At 33.2% G+C, this 16099-nt stretch overlaps 1 protein-coding gene across 27 annotated transcripts in view; it reads left to right on the plus strand.

The window, feature by feature from the left end:
* The window catches only part of ADGRL2 (adhesion G protein-coupled receptor L2), a 182093-nt gene that overhangs the window by 150630 nt on the left and 15364 nt on the right, over positions 1-16099 (plus strand). For all 27 annotated transcript variants that reach the window (XR_013959976.1, XM_080657028.1, XM_080657026.1 and 24 more), the window contains 6 exons: positions 4384-4509; positions 4809-5014; positions 6078-6251; positions 7371-7580; positions 8518-8738; positions 10049-10115. Coding sequence is in view for 26 of the 27 variants with exons in the window: in XM_080657028.1 (XP_080513154.1) it covers positions 4384-4509; positions 4809-5014; positions 6078-6251; positions 7371-7580; positions 8518-8738; positions 10049-10115 (1004 nt within the window). In the remaining variant the exon portion in view is untranslated. The remainder of the gene's footprint in view (positions 1-4383; positions 4510-4808; positions 5015-6077; positions 6252-7370; positions 7581-8517; positions 8739-10048; positions 10116-16099) is intronic.

Genomic DNA, 16099 nt, shown 5'->3' on the forward strand with positions numbered 1-16099 from the left:
AAGCTTAGTTACATTGCAGTAACAAAACCCCCAGAGTCACAGCAGCTCACAGCAGCTCACAGCAACAAAGGGTTATACTCATCATGCTGCGTCACCATTGCAGGCTGGGCTTGGGCGCTGCTCCCTGTCACCTTCTGTGGGCTCCAAGTTATGTTTACCCTGGACTCAGGGTGACGGAGCCTACAATGTGATGGGTCTCCTGGCAGACGCGGTAGTTCTCCCTATATGCTCTCTTACTTTTCTCCCCTTCTCCTCTCATTCCAGTCAATACTGTGATGAATTTGAAAAATAGGACAGAGAAATACATTAAAATCCTATCTACAGCATTTGTTGTGAGTGAGGCTCTGGGTGGCTCACCTATGAATCAAGTGGATTCAATTTCAGGAGATCTACTGAACAAAGCATATATTATTTCAAGCATACAGAAGTAGATGATATTATAAACAATTCTGGGTCTCCTCCTTCTTGATCAGATCAAGAAGGGAGTAACCATTATCTTTAAATTACTTGTTAACATTGGTAAGCTTTTTTTTATAAAAAAGGTTGCTCTATGGGAAATGTACATGTAACAGATACTTTTTGTTTCTCAAGTTAAGATTTCACACTACAAATGTAATTGAGTAATTTTTCTCTACTATGATAATTTTCATGTTTATGCAGGTTAATACATGCATCTCTAGTGCATTCATCTGACCTAAGAAGACCTCACTATTATTTAATTGTGCCAGTGATAGGTACTTCAGTAGCTTATGTGTTTTTCCTGGTACTGTAAGAAAACTGCAGTGAAAGTTTTTGTGTCTTCTTGTTCATATGTATGCCTTCCAGGCATATACGTACATATATACTTAGAAATAGAATTTTTGAGTCTTAGAGCATGCCCATCTTCAACTTTACTAAATACTGCCAAATTGCTTTCCAATATAGTTTTACCATTTTACATTCTCACCTGTAATACCATTATTCCCAGCCACTGTCTTTGTTAACACTTTATTACTGACATAATCTTTGTCATTTTAATAGGTTTGACCTGATCACATTATTTTAATTTGCAGTTCTTTGACTACTTAATGCATTTATTGGGTTTTTTCGTTTTTTCTCCAGTAAAATTGTTGTCTACAACTTTTTCCTATATACCTATTTCTCTGTGGATAATGCATTCTGGACACTAATTCTTTGAGAATTATATAGTTTGCAAATATGTATTTTTTATTTATGCCTTCTCTTTTTTACTTTGTTTATGACTTCTTTTGTTTTACAGAATAGTGAAGTAAAATTTATCAGTCTATTTTTTAAGGTTGTGCTTCTGATATCTTTTTAAGAAGTATTTTCTTTTTTGGTGTTTTGCTCAAGAAAATCTTCTCTACTTTACAGTTATAAAGATCTTGTATTTTTTTTGGAAATTATAAAACTTTCCTCTTTTACAATTATGCTTTTAATCCACCTGAAATTGACTTTTGTTTATGTATGTGGGAGGTAACTAATTTGATTATGTTCTCCTTGTGGATAATCAGTTGTTCAATACTTGTATTTGTAGTTGCATAATCCATTCTTTTCCCTATTGGTTTGTAATGATATCTCAGTCATATATCAAGTTTATGTCCATGTTAGGAGTATGTGTTAGGTGTTGCTGCTTTGGTTTTGTTTCAATAATATTACTATCTGGTGAGTTCTTTCAGTTCTGTTCTGTGAGGAGTTAATTGCCTTGCCTGCTTTTGGCATGGCTCCCCCATGTGAAATTTAAAATCAGATTGTCAAGTTATTGGTACTCAAAAAAATCTTGTTGGAATTTTTATTAGAATTAGACTTCGGTTTATAGATTGATTTTAAAAGAAGTGTCACAAATTTATTGTGTTCTCCCAAGTAAGACCATAAAAAATACTTCATTTGTTATTAGATCTTTTAATAAAGTTCTGTGTTTTTTCCTATGAATATCTTGTACTTTTCTCTTATTAGGTTTATTCCTTGGGAACTACATTATTTATTTTTATTGTAATTAAGATAAAATTTTATTAACTTTAATTCTTCTAAAATTACATATTCTAATTGTTACTTGGTCTATAGGAACATAGTTAATTTTGCTGATTGCAGCCTTGCCAAATTCTTTTACTTTTCAGACTATATGGAGTCTCCTTCAAGATTACTATGTTGTTAATTATGTTTTCTGTAAATAATAACACTTTGCTTTTTCCTTCCAGTCTTTATAGCTTTTGTTTTTCTTGAATTGCTGCATTAACTCTTCCTTTAGTACAGTGCTAAATAAAACCTGTGATAGGGATCGTCCTGACTTTAAAAGGAATGCTTCCAGAGTTTTTCACCATGTTTGCTCTAAGTTTAGAAAGGTACCCATTATCTGATACTAAAACCTTTATCTGAGCAAGAAATTTTTTTTCATTCCCATTATTTTGTAAAGATTTTTTATATTGAATGAGTATTAGAATTAGTTTAATTTTTTCTGCTTTATCTTAATTTGGTAAATACATTACTATATTTTCTTTTTTAAAATATATTTTTATTGATTTCAGAGAGGAAGGGCGAGGGACAGAGAGACAGAAACATCAATGGTGTGAATCATTGATTGGCTGCCTCCGGCACGTCCCCCACTGGGGTTCGAGCCCGCAACCGGGGCATGTGCCCTACCTGGGAATCCAGCCATGACCTCCTGGTTCATAGGTCAATGCTCAACCACTGAGCCCCTCCAGTCAGGCCATTAATATATTTTCTAATGCATTAATTTCTGGAAGACTTTTTGAGTTAAACTCAGTTCGTTCAGGATGTTGTACTTAAAGTATGTATAAACTTACTAAATACTTTTGCATCTATATACTTAATTTTTAAACTTTAATAAGTAAATATTTGTTGAATGAAATTAACTCTGTACATATATATCTGTATTTGGAACATTTCATGAAACTCAAGAGCATTTCCTTTTTTCATCCTGTCTTCCTTCTTGTTTTGAGAATAATAGAGTGCATTTCAGTGAAAGGAAAAGCGAGTTATATATTAGATGCATATTTTTATCACTCTTCTTTCCCACTTAATCCTCTACCTACATGGAATCTGATATGAAGAGAGACCATTCACCTGCTCATCAGCTTAATCTTTCTAAGCATGGATCAATAAAATAAGTATCTCAGCCAACCTCTTCAGCTGATAGACTTCTAGGAATTATATAACTCTCATTATAAACTTGTATTTTAGATGTTTGACATGTGGTCTGATAGCTTATAAAAATCTCCCAGCATTATAATTTTATATTTACAAATAAATCTATATGTATTTTACAAAACAAAGTTGTGACAGATAAAAAGTAAAAAATTAGTATTCAAGAGTTACTCTATAATGGCATAAGCCCATTTTGTAAAAAGAAAGGAAGTAAATGCATCGTTGTATGTGTACATACGTGTTTATCTAAGTATAGAAATAACTATGCAAGGACATATACACCATTAGAGAGGGTGTACTTCAGAAAAATATATATGAACTTTATTTATTGAATTATTTAGAGTATGTGTTACCCTTAGTTGACAAACTTTTACTGTGAAAGCCCAAATAGTATATATTTTAGGCTTTTCAGTCCATGTGGTCCAAGTTGCAAATATTTAACTGGCATTGTAGCACCAAAGCAGCCATAAGACAAAATGTAAACATGGCTGTGTTCCAATAAAACTTTATTTCCAAAAGCAGGTGTTAGGCCAGATTTGACATATAGTGCCTATTTTGCCCGACTTAAATATGTACAGATTGATAGTTACTGTGAAAATTAATGGGGAGTTTTAATATCATGTCAGACATTTTCTCATAAGTAAACTTAGCTGGTCTTACCACTTTTAGAAATTAGAGAAAAATCTATTACTGCAAAACTGACCTGTGGAGTCTTCTGTATTAAAATATATCTTATACGTGTAAATAGATGTATACTAGTACATGCAATAAAGACATTCAAATTTATACTTCATAGTTTTACCCTTGATAAGCAAATAACCATTGAAAAGTTTTTTAACATAAAAAGCCAATATATCATTTTGAAACATTTTTGTTTAATCATTTAAATACAACACTGAAAGTTTTGTATTATGAATTCATATACTATTCATATTCATAGGCTAAAAGTCTGGAATTAATTCATGACAAAAAATATAAACCTGAAAGAAAATGCTTATACGAAATATATGAAATACATCAAAATGATTATATGAAATTTTTCAGAGTAGTCAAGGCATAAGAACTTCTTTGAGTAATTTGGTTCATATTTTGTTGAGCTCTAACAGTAAAGTTTTGAAGTAGATAAAAAGAAACAGTGGTTTTCATGTAATTATCATTTGGTCTTTGTAGTTTAAAGAATGCCTCCTTACTACTCCTCCTTTTTTCCTTTGCCTCACGCAGTCCTGGAAGTTGCTGTTCTCAGTACAGAAGGACAGGTTCAGGACTTCAAATTTCCTCTGGGCATTAAAGGAGCAGGCAGCTCAATCCAGCTCTCTGCAAACACTGTCAAACAGAACAGCAGGAATGGTAAGATAGAACCGTCTTTAAAATTGACAGGGTTTTTTTGTTTTGTTTTGTTTTTTTGTTCACTTAAACCTGTTAGGTATAAAAGGCTGAGTATTTGACTCCTGATACAACAAATACACCTTAACATTTAACAGCAGATTTAAAATAATGTCTTACTGTTTCCCAATGAACTCAATCAAAATAAAGATTTTCCATAAGGATTTTTTTCATTTTATTCTTATTTTAATGTATCTATTTTTTTTATTTTTTATTCATAAGTGTGTTTCCTGTAAGTCATGTGACTGTTTTTACTTTCCTAGGACTTGCAAAGTTGGTGTTCATCATTTACCGGAGCCTGGGACAGTTCCTTAGTACAGAAAATGCAACCATAAAACTGGGTGCTGACTTTATTGGTCGTAATAGCACCATTGCAGTGAATTCCCACGTCATTTCGGTTTCAATCAATAAAGAATCCAGTCGAGTGTACTTGACAGATCCTGTGCTTTTTACCCTGCCACACATTGATGTAAGTTATGTATGTTAATGAAGTCGCAGAAGGTTAGAAAACCAGTGAGGAAGGAAAGCAAAGCTGACATGCTGGGGATGGGGAGAAGGGGAATGGGGAGATGACGGAGTGGAAAGAATGGATCTTGCCTTTAGAATTTCAAATGTTAGACTAGGTCAGAAGGAAAGTTTATTTAAGTCTGTGAACATAAAATTAAATGAGGTTCAGTGATTATTACAACTTAAATGTATTTTTAATGAAAGATAATACAGTAATCAACAGGAAAATGTAAATGACTATAATTTGTTTAGAATGAAAATCAACTCTTACCTTAGCAGCAGGAGAGCCCACTGTTAACTGACAGGACTTTGCCTTTTTAGTGTGGCGGATCTCTTTTTGGTTTTTCTGATCATATTTGACCCAATTGTTATCAAGCCCGGATACTATCAAGTCTAGAATGGAAGAGATATGCCTTAGAATGCAAGTTGGTAGTTAAAGAATTACACTGTGTTGGAAGACTGAAGAATTTGGGCTGTTGTTATACATAGAGTGAATATGTGCCCACAGATAACCCAGTGGACCTCCAGAATTGGCAAAGAAAAATAACCGTGTGTGGCTATTCATGTCTTATATCTGCTGCATTTGATTCAGTCTTCTAAGAATCCTGACATTGCAAACGTGTCACTGAGAACAAACATGAGCCCTACATGGGAAATGGATTTTAAAACACTTGGTCCTTACAGAGTTTTCTTAGAAAAAATCCATGGGTCTGATTTTGTCAAAAAAGGAAAAGAAATGGTTCTAATGTGTGATCAATATATAAAATCATAAGATGGAAATTGTAATTGTGTAAAATGGGTCTTTGGTAATTTAGGGTACACTTTAGAGTGTTTCGGGCTATAAAGCTCCTCTTACGTTAGATATCTGCCTTGCATAGCATAGCCTACAATTTTGCTGATGAAAAATTTTATAGTCTGAAACTTACAAAGTTTAATCTAAATTACCTTTTACACATATTAAACAATTGCTATTGCCATGTTAGAGTGTAAAAATCCTAATTTTATCTTGTCACTTTATTTCCCAGCCTGACAATTACTTCAATGCAAACTGCTCCTTCTGGAACTACTCAGAGAGAACTATGATGGGATATTGGTCTACCCAGGGCTGCAAGCTGGTTGACACTAATAAAACTCGTACAACGTGTGCATGCAGCCACCTAACCAATTTTGCAATTCTTATGGCCCACAGGGAAATTGTAGTAAGTATTTTAATTAGTAGCAGAGAAAAACCTCAGAGATTCAAAACAGCTTCTGTGACAATCCCTTCTTTGGGTGCTAATCGTAACTAAAAAGTAAACAGAGTAATGTGGATTTCTTATTGTTTCTACACTGGCCATATATTTTAGGAAGCCTTGGCACTATATTGTTACTTCTCAAAATCATGTGCTTTACGGACTTATTCTGAGTTTTCCTCCTTTGGGCAGAGGTGATCAGGGATTGAAGTAGGTCATACTAAAGAGAGAGGGCTCTAAAGTTCATACTCTCCTCCTCTTGAATGTTCGAATCTTATTTCACAACTTTTAACTTTCCTAATCATTTTGCTCACTTGAAAACTGCAGATTTTGAAAGGTCAGAATGGTTTCTGGAATGTTCCTTAGTATTTCTTTATGTGATTAAGAAAAAAATAGCCAGAAGATAAAAATGTTTTAAGAAACATAGCATGAAAGCTCTCAGAACTGTTGTGTACATGTGTCTTAGTATAAAATCTATAATAATAAAAGCATAATATGCTAATTAGACCGGACATCCTTCAGGATGAACTTCTGGACGAAGCTGGGGCTCCAAGGGAAGCCCTGGTCCCGGGTGCCTGCTGAGGCCGGAGGGAAGCCTGGGTCTTGGGTGCCAGAGGGAAGCCGGTGCTGGCGGCGGTGGGAAGGAAGGCCTACTCTTGCACAAATTTCGGGCATTGGGCCTCTAGTATAATATAAAAACCCAAAGAGAAAGTTAAAACTTAAAATTTGACTCATATGTTAGCTGGGAAGTTTATTTAAATACCAATTATTTTTTATCATAACTAAATGTTCTTTATTATTTTATATTTTCTATGTTTATTTAGGTAATAATTTCAGTCATTTTGAAATAATTGGATTACTTTCTAGTAAATTCTTCCACTTTCATAGGTCATCTTTGGATATAAATATTGATAATATTGAATGTGTTGTATGATCAATATTTCTTTTTAGTATTGAGCCCTGTTTGAGCACACATGAGTGTTCAGAGGGTTTAGTATTAAAAGATGAGCTATCACATGTGAAAACTATCTCACCTTGAGTTGATGTAATAAGGAATATTAACTTTTTTTATGTTTTTATTTTCAGTACAAAGATGGAGTTCACGAATTACTCCTGACAGTCATCACCTGGGTGGGAATTGTCATTTCCCTTGTTTGCCTGGCTATCTGCATTTTCACCTTCTGCTTTTTCCGTGGTCTCCAGAGTGACCGGAATACAATTCACAAGAATCTTTGTATCAACCTTTTCATTGCTGAATTTATTTTTCTAATAGGCATTGATAAGACAGACTACATGGTAAGCACCCCTGTAGGTTTATTGACCTTGAATCTCTGAAAATTATGATGACAAGTGTGAATCCCCTCATCCTTGTATGCTGATATTAATATTTGACCTTGTTAACAGTCTAATTGACATGGCACAATTGAAGGATAATTTGTAGTAAATTAAAAGGCAGCCCAATCATTAAGTAAAATTATGAGTTCATTCATTCCTCATATTAAAGTACAGTTGACATTTTTCTGGGTTTGTTACTAAGACACAATTTGATTAGAAGAATGCTGGGATACTGAAATGGAAAGATTCTGTTTTTACCATTTTAATTTTCTCACATAGTTATTCTGACCAGTGATCATTTCTTTATATTCTGAGCACTTTATTCATTATGACTTTTCTGTTATGAACAGAACTTAATAATTAGTTAATTTTTCATCTGCACTGGGCTGAATTTAAGAATCCTTTACATATGACAGGAAAGTAATGTTAGGTAATTAGAGCTGGGGTATTTGTCATTAAAGCAAAATTTTTAAATTCTGGAATAGAAAAAAATAGAAATAGTACATTTGGAAACAATTGTTCTATAATGAAACAGATCATCTGCAAGTAGAGTATTAAGAGTTAATCATGGATAATTCTAGAAGAGAAATTAAGATGCTTTTTTATTTCTTTAATTTTTTAAAAATTTCACTACAAATCATAATGCTTTAGAGTGGTGAAATTTCTAGCACACCTGGCATTATACTATAAGCATTAATTACACTTTCCAAATTTAGCAGTGTTTGTAACTCATTCCCATTTTTGAAAAAAAAATGTTTTAAAGAAGCAGTATTTAAATAATGATGTATTTTTAAAGATAGTAGTGAGCACCATCAGTGACTGACTGTTTTACAGTTCTGAAGTGGGCTGTTTACATTGATGTGTTCTTTGTGTGTTTTTTTTTTCTTTTCTTTTATAGATTGCATGCTCAATATTTGCAGGACTTCTACACTTTTTCTTTTTGGCTGCTTTTGCCTGGATGTGCTTAGAAGGTGTGCAGCTCTATCTAATGTTAGTTGAAGTTTTTGAAAGTGAATATTCAAGGAAGAAATATTACTATGTTGCTGGTTACTTGTTTCCTGCCACAGTGGTTGGAGTTTCAGCTGCTATTGACTATAAGAGCTATGGAACAGAAAAAGGGTAAGTAATTGCAAGCGACCTGAGTGTTTTTCAAGTGAATAATTTTTTAAAGCCTGTTAGCTGTCAGTGAGGTTCCCTGACAGACTAAAATAGCCTCTGAAAGCTTTATTGGAAGAGAATGGGCATGCCGTGTGCAAATTACAATCAAGTCTTTTGTAATTTTCTAGGTTCAGAGGATTTGTACTCTGGTGAGGCAGATTCTAAATTATGGACTTTCTTTTTTAATACAAAAGATTGACCTGAAACAAATTGAAAAAGTAAATAACTTTTTGGCCTTAGAAAGATATTAAGTGAAAATCCTTCTGAACTTAAAGCATCTGACAGGTCTAACTACTCAGTTTTAAGCTAATGCTTCATTAGTTCTCTTTGTGCAGCCAGCCCTCCAGCTAACTCTCATTCTGAATTGTGACAGTAGCACATTCCTTCCCATATGTTTTACTTTGATAATATTTTATCAGGCAGTTTGAAAGGATTATAATAAGTCACTGTCTTTCATTTATAAAAATATAGATATTTATGGAAAGTGACAGAAAGTAGGACATAGCCATGTTTCTAAGGACTTTATTTGCTAGAGGCATGAATTTGCCTTCTAATTCTGTTTATTTTTTCCTTTGATAAGATTAGTTATATAAAGATTCTTTGGACTAAAGATAGCTTTTTTGACTGTACAGATGATGAAAGACAAATAAAAGAAATTCAGTGGGGATTCAGTGTTATGTGAAAAATGAACCACTAAGTAAAATCTGTCTTAATAAGTTTATGCGTCATTTACTCTAATACTGTATGAGTCTATGCTTTGAATTTTTCCCCCAAATATTTATCCATTCCCAGGTGAGGTATTTTATTTATGCTATGCAGTTTTGCAACAAACATACGCATTTTTTGTCTATTATGTTTCCTAGGATTAAGCACTTTAGCTCACATATAGATCTGAAAGGCAAAAATTGAAGATAGCTTTAAAATGATGAGACAATTTGGAATATTGAGTTTCAAGTTTTTCTTAGTAAAGTCAGTGATCTTAAGAATTAGGGATTGGGGTGTGGTGGGGTTTATTATTCCCTTATACAAACATAACTATGTCTTTATTGAATTTAAAACCTGAAATGAAAACCAGTATTTTGAAGTAAATATATTGCTATTTTTCAACTGAAACTCAGCCTAGAATTAATAAAATTGTTCTTGCCCATGATAAATGAATTTTCAAAGGCAAATGTAAATGCAGTTTTATTGTATTTTAAAATTTATATTTTCCTTGTCATGTTGAGTATCCATTGAAGCTACTTATTCCATTATTTTTCTTTCCATAATAGTTGCTGGCTTCATGTTGATAACTATTTTATATGGAGTTTCATTGGACCTGTTACTTTCATTATTCTGGTAAGCAGACCCTACTTTCCCTTCATTTTTGGCTTGCTACTTTAGCAGTGCTATTGAAAAGGGGATACTTTGTTTTATTGTTATTTATCTATGCCTTCAAGCATTATAAACCCATCTAGCATATGGGATAAAATTATATAGTATATTTTAAATATTAGACCATTATTGAGAGTTTATACACTTACTAATTAGTAGTCTCTCCTGTAAAAAGTACTTTTTCTTATTTTTAATTTAGTTTGATAAAAAATGTCATGTCATAATCTTTGAAAATCTACTCACATATAAAACATATTAAGATTGCATGGTTTGAAACTAGATTGATAATTATAAAGGAATAACTGATACCTATAGCACATTTTATTTTTAAGTAGTGGGGTGTTTTTGCTAAGAGTTTTAATTCAGGAAGTTCTGTCTCCAAAATCTATAATATTAGTGTTGTACCAAGCCTATATGGCATTTATGAATTAAATGAATGTTTTATGAAAGTGAGAGAAAATTAGCTTAATATTTACTATCTTAATTTTCACACAGTAATTTAGTACTTTCAAGTAAATGTCCATATCCTGAGTTCTTTTTAGGGTAGTTTTTTATTTTATTTATTTTTCAATTACAGTTTGCATTCAATATTATTTTGTATCAGTTTCAGAATGGAGGCACTTTGGGGGTGAAAAAGGTGAAGGGATTAAGAACTACAAATTGGTAGTAACAAAATAGTCACAGGGATGTAAAGTACAGCAGAGGGAATATAGTCAATAATATTGTAATAACTATGTATAGTGCCAGGTGGGTACTTGAAATATTGAGGGGACCACTTTGTAAAGTATATGATTGTCAAAAATATATTTTAAGCTTAGATTAATGAGTGAATAATAAATCAAATTTAGCTTCATTAGAAAATAAAGTTACTTTTCTAAGACTTAAAATACCAAATAACTTGTATTTTAAAATAAATTTGATATAAGTATAGTGACATTAAGGTATTTTTTAAACTTCTTACATTATTGTTAGTCAAATATTTGAAATATAGTAAAAATAAAAGAATGTAACTAATATATTTGGATTTCAGTATTTAAAACTTCTTCACTCAGTTATATCCTTAATTTGTTAGAAATAGGTGTTATTAACCATTATAAGATTGAAAAGGAAACATAAACAAGTTTAAATATTGCCTATATCTTTTTATTACTGTTTAAGCACTCTTTTTCTTTAAAAAGTGACACAAATGAGCTTCTTAGGATAGTTCTATGGTTAACTAGTGTTTCATAAAGTTGAGAAAAATTTTAGTTATTCAAGGAAATTTAAATCTACTTTAAGTGTATGTACGTTTGTCACTAAAATGAATTTTTAACACAATTATACAAAGCCAAATGAAAACTTGAGATGAATGCCTGTATGAATCAGACCAGGAAAAGTGTTGCTGGGAAAGCTGATTTCTCGTTGGAATTATTCAATCCAGATGCTTGTCCCAGTTTTCGTTCTTGGTTTACTTATGTTAACACAGCCTAAGCCTAGGTTGAGTTATAAGACAAATAGCTAACATGAAAGGATACAGTCCTTAAAGACACATGCTTCTTTTTTTCCCCCTTAGCCTTTGACCAAATATATTGATATTTTGGACATTTTTAAAGACCATTTTAGGGATATTTGGTCTTTATGTGTTTAATTCTTTTGTATTGCAATTTTATTTATTTTCCATCTCTAAAGATAAATACTGACTTTAGAACAATAAAAATGGTTTCACTTGGCAGAAGGAGTTAATGTTCACATATACTCAGTTTTCAGTAAGAAAAGGTAAAGGACATTTTATTATATTGCCCATTTACAGTGTCATTATTATCCTCTACCAAATCATTTAAGTTGAGATGTGAAGGGCTTTGGGGAACAGTGTTCCCAACTTAAAACAAAACAAAACAGCAGGTAGCAATCACAGTTAAAGATCCTGAGAGTGATTCTTCTCTTGCAATTGCTTTGCCCTCTAATCGTCCCAGCACAGAGACAAGAGTGGAATAGAGTGTAAAACCTTATCTTGCATGCAACCTAAATTGAGATATGATACTATTGTTTAATACCGGTTTGTTGAATATTAATAGATTTACCTGCATATATTCTTCTGGTAATACAGGACCTTTAAAAGGCAATTTAGACACAAATCTTAGTAATATAAATTATATAGTATCTTCTACATTTTTAAGGAGTACTCTTTTTTAAGATTTATCTTTATTGTTGAAAGTATTACAGATGTCCCCTTTGTTTCCCCATTGACCCCCTCCACCCCATACCCACCGTCCCCAGGCCTTCACCACACTATTGTCTGTATCCATGGGCTATGCAAAAATGCACATAAGTTCCCCCGATTAATCTCTCTCTACCCACCCTCCACTGCCTAAGGAGTATTCTTATAACAAGTTTTTCATTTTGAATTTTTCTGAATTGAAACCGTTTAACTTAGTAATATTAAACAAGTGTACATCTTTCATAATGTTCTATGAAGAAAAATAACATGCTATGGAAGATAAAACTTCCTACTTCTATGTTTCTATTGAGTGTCTCGCCTACAGGCCACTAGAGTTATGTCTATGAGAAAAGTGCTTGCAAGTAATGAGCAGTGGGAAACCACTAGTATGCCTGAAATGGTTTAATGAAAGCTCGGATCATGACACCTCAGGAGCTATTCTTATCATTTGGACAGCTCCATCTGCATCATTAATAATTAATTCAGTTCAGTAAGAGTTCAGCTCACACACTCATTTAGAAGTCTTCTTCAGAGAACACCTCTCTGGCTGCCAGTCCCTGGGAGAAATAGGTTTCTGCTTGGCTAACAGCAAAGATCTGGAGATACAAGTGCAGTTTTAGAGTTGCATTTGCCAGGTAGCAAAAGCTCCAGGGAGGACAAAAAGGGTCAGAACATGTGTGGTTCAGTTAGGTTACTTCAGAGTGGTGTTTCTGTGCTTCTGTCTTATCATATCCATGTCAGCATTGCCAGCTGTGGAATGAATTTTAAGCTGCTAAGCTCAGGCGGATGTGATCCAATTGAGCAGGTTGATGACTGGAATGCAAACTGTGCATTCCTGTAATCTGTGGAGCCTTTTTGTATTTTTAAATTTCTCATGTCATCAATATGGGTGATGACTAACTGTGCCTGTCATTAAGTGGTGATGACTTTTATCAGCAAATTATACTGGAAGATTATTAAAACAATAATTTATAAAATTGATATTTTGGGGTAGGTAAAAGAATATTATGCGTTATTGGCAAGAGAAAGAATCCCCCCATTTGATGATTTACTATTTTTTAGCTAGATAGGAAAATATTTTTCTTCTGAATTTGCTGTCAGTCTTCTTGCATAGAATTCTGTTGAGACGTCTATATAGCTGTTTACCTGTGTATGTGCAAGCACATACACACACGTACACACACACACAGAGTGGAGTTAAAACCTGATTCATTCCTAGTTGTGTTGCCTCATCTCCAGAATTAGTCATTAGTATGGAAAGTTAGGCTGGTGAGTTGCCATACAACATGTAACACAATCTATATAACCCGTGCTTATTGGAGGTTTCTATGGGAAGGATTGAATAATGGCATGTACCTACCAGGTTTAGACAAATCTTTGTAACTGTCTTTTTCCTTTCTCACCATTGCATAACACTTCCCAATCTATCCCGAAATAACTGTGTTTAAACTCAGTAGTAGTTATGTCGGAAAGAAAAAAACAAAGAACAAGGCGGGGAGTGGAAAGTGGCTGTGTTGCATTGAAGGGAGAAGAGCAGCGCTTGGATAGCGGAGACAGGCTTCTCTCCTGGTCTTCTTTCCTGCCTCCCAGTGAGAAATAGGGGAGATTCCATGTGTGAAGGTTGTGTTTTATTTCTTAAATGCATACCAAACACAGGAAAATAAATTGGAAGAAATAAAAGTGAGAAAAAAGATATCACTGACTCTAACCTAAAGGAAAAAAAAAAAGAAGAAGCATCAGCAGCAACACAGAAGTATTCGGCTGGAAAGAGCCATGTATGTCCTGGGGAAAATGCAAAGAAGGAAGAACCCAGAATTGCAGCCAGTTCTTTATTTGAAATTAACCCTTTCAGTCTTCAAGTGGCTATTTTGAATGATAGGTTTTATCAAAGACGTTTCTATGTGCCTACTTCTTTTGATTTTCAGTTGTATTTTAAGAGAGTAAGAAAGAAGTAGACACGAGATGGGGAAAAATCTGTTGAAATATTTTACTCTACAAAGTCATGATCCTGATTAGAGCATATTATCTCCTGAAAAGATCATAGCAACAATATTTATTTTCTGAAAATAAAAATTAGCATTTACATTTTTAAAGCATTGGAAAAAATAGAACTCTAAATTCACACTAAAATGTTGTTTACACTTCAGTATATGTTCTATTTAATTACAGAAAATATTTCACTGTCATATATGTTGGTGGTAACATATTAAAATGTTCAATACCTAAATGATACATATTTTTTCATTTGTCTAATAAAAGTAGTAAATATGTATTAGTGACTTCTTTTAAATGTGGAGTTGGGGAGAAGTATCTTAGCTTTTATTATGATTTACAGTATGTCTTGCAGGCCTTTTTTCATAATTACTTTGACTTGAAATGATGGCATTTCTCGTCCTATTAAAGATACCATTACCTCACCATTTGTCTATCTTCAAGTCATATTTCAAAGGCTAAGTTAGTGTTGGATTTAATTATAAGTTTCTTGGGATCTAAATATTAGTGCATTGGCTATAATTATATTTTCAATTTCTTTATTTACTTCTATTTTTATTTATCTTTATTGTTGAAAATATTTCAGATGTCACTCTTCTTCCCCCATTAACCCTCTCCACCCCGCTCCCATCCCCTTCTTAAGCCTTCACCACACGGTTGTCTCTGACCAGGGGTTTTGCACATATGCATATAATTTTTTTGGTTAATCTCCTTCCCTCCTCCTCTGAAATATGTCAGATAGATTGCATGCTTCAGTGTCTCTGGGTTCATTTTGTTTATCAGTTTATTTTGCTCATTAGATTCCATATGTAAGTGAGATCACGTGATACTTGTCTTTCTCTGACTGGCTTACTTCACTTAGCATAAATGGGAGAATTCGCAGACACTTCTGAAAGCATCTGAGTCAAATATCCTTCTGCGGTTTTATGATTATTTTCTATTACTTTTAGTTGGTTTTAAAGAGACTCATTTTTAAAATGTCCTTTAGAAACTTTTGATATTAAATGTGTTAGAAACAATAGCCCTTATTTTTGCACTCAGCTTTTATGGCTTTGTGTGATATTTAGTTACGTGAGTTTAACATGAACAGGTTTGAGAAAACGCAACTGTTAACCCTACAGTTTGGCTAGTGGCGTAGAAGTGTGTGGGCATTTTAGCCATTTGCTGAGGCTGGGATGGTAGTTTTACAAAGGAAATGGAGAATTAGCTATTTTGGCAAGTCCATCAGGTGGAAGTCATTTGACAAGCACACACCTCATGTTATGTAGGATTTCTTGAGGCTGTATTTTATGCATTCATTCATTATTTATCTTTAAGGCATTCGTCATCTGAGTGATTTATAAATTGGATTACTCTTCATAGAAGTGGAGCACTTTTTAAAATTAAAACTAGTATATCTTTATTTTGTTTGAAGGCTAATATTTTCTCTGAGAATAAATTGGCATACTGAATCTCACTGACATTATAGTAGCTAAATAACCTTTGGCAAGATACTTAACATCGCAGATTTGTAAAATGGCTGTCTAGTTATATTTTAAGAGAACAAGAAAGGAGTAGAAGAAAGAAGGGGAAAAGAGTACTGCCTGCTACTACCTCTGGAGATAAAATTATAGATTGTTATTGGTTTTTCCCTCCTGTAATTTTCAGAACCTTATGTATTGTGAATGTATTATACTTGTAGCTAGAAAACATACACACACATATAATGTTAACCTCATTAGGGGAAAGAGAGAGGAAAGGAAAAATGCATCTAGCAGTC

Source organism: Plecotus auritus (genome assembly GCF_963455305.1).
Source record: "Plecotus auritus genome assembly, chromosome: 2".
In the NCBI taxonomy this organism is placed as follows: Eukaryota; Metazoa; Chordata; class Mammalia; order Chiroptera; family Vespertilionidae; genus Plecotus; species Plecotus auritus.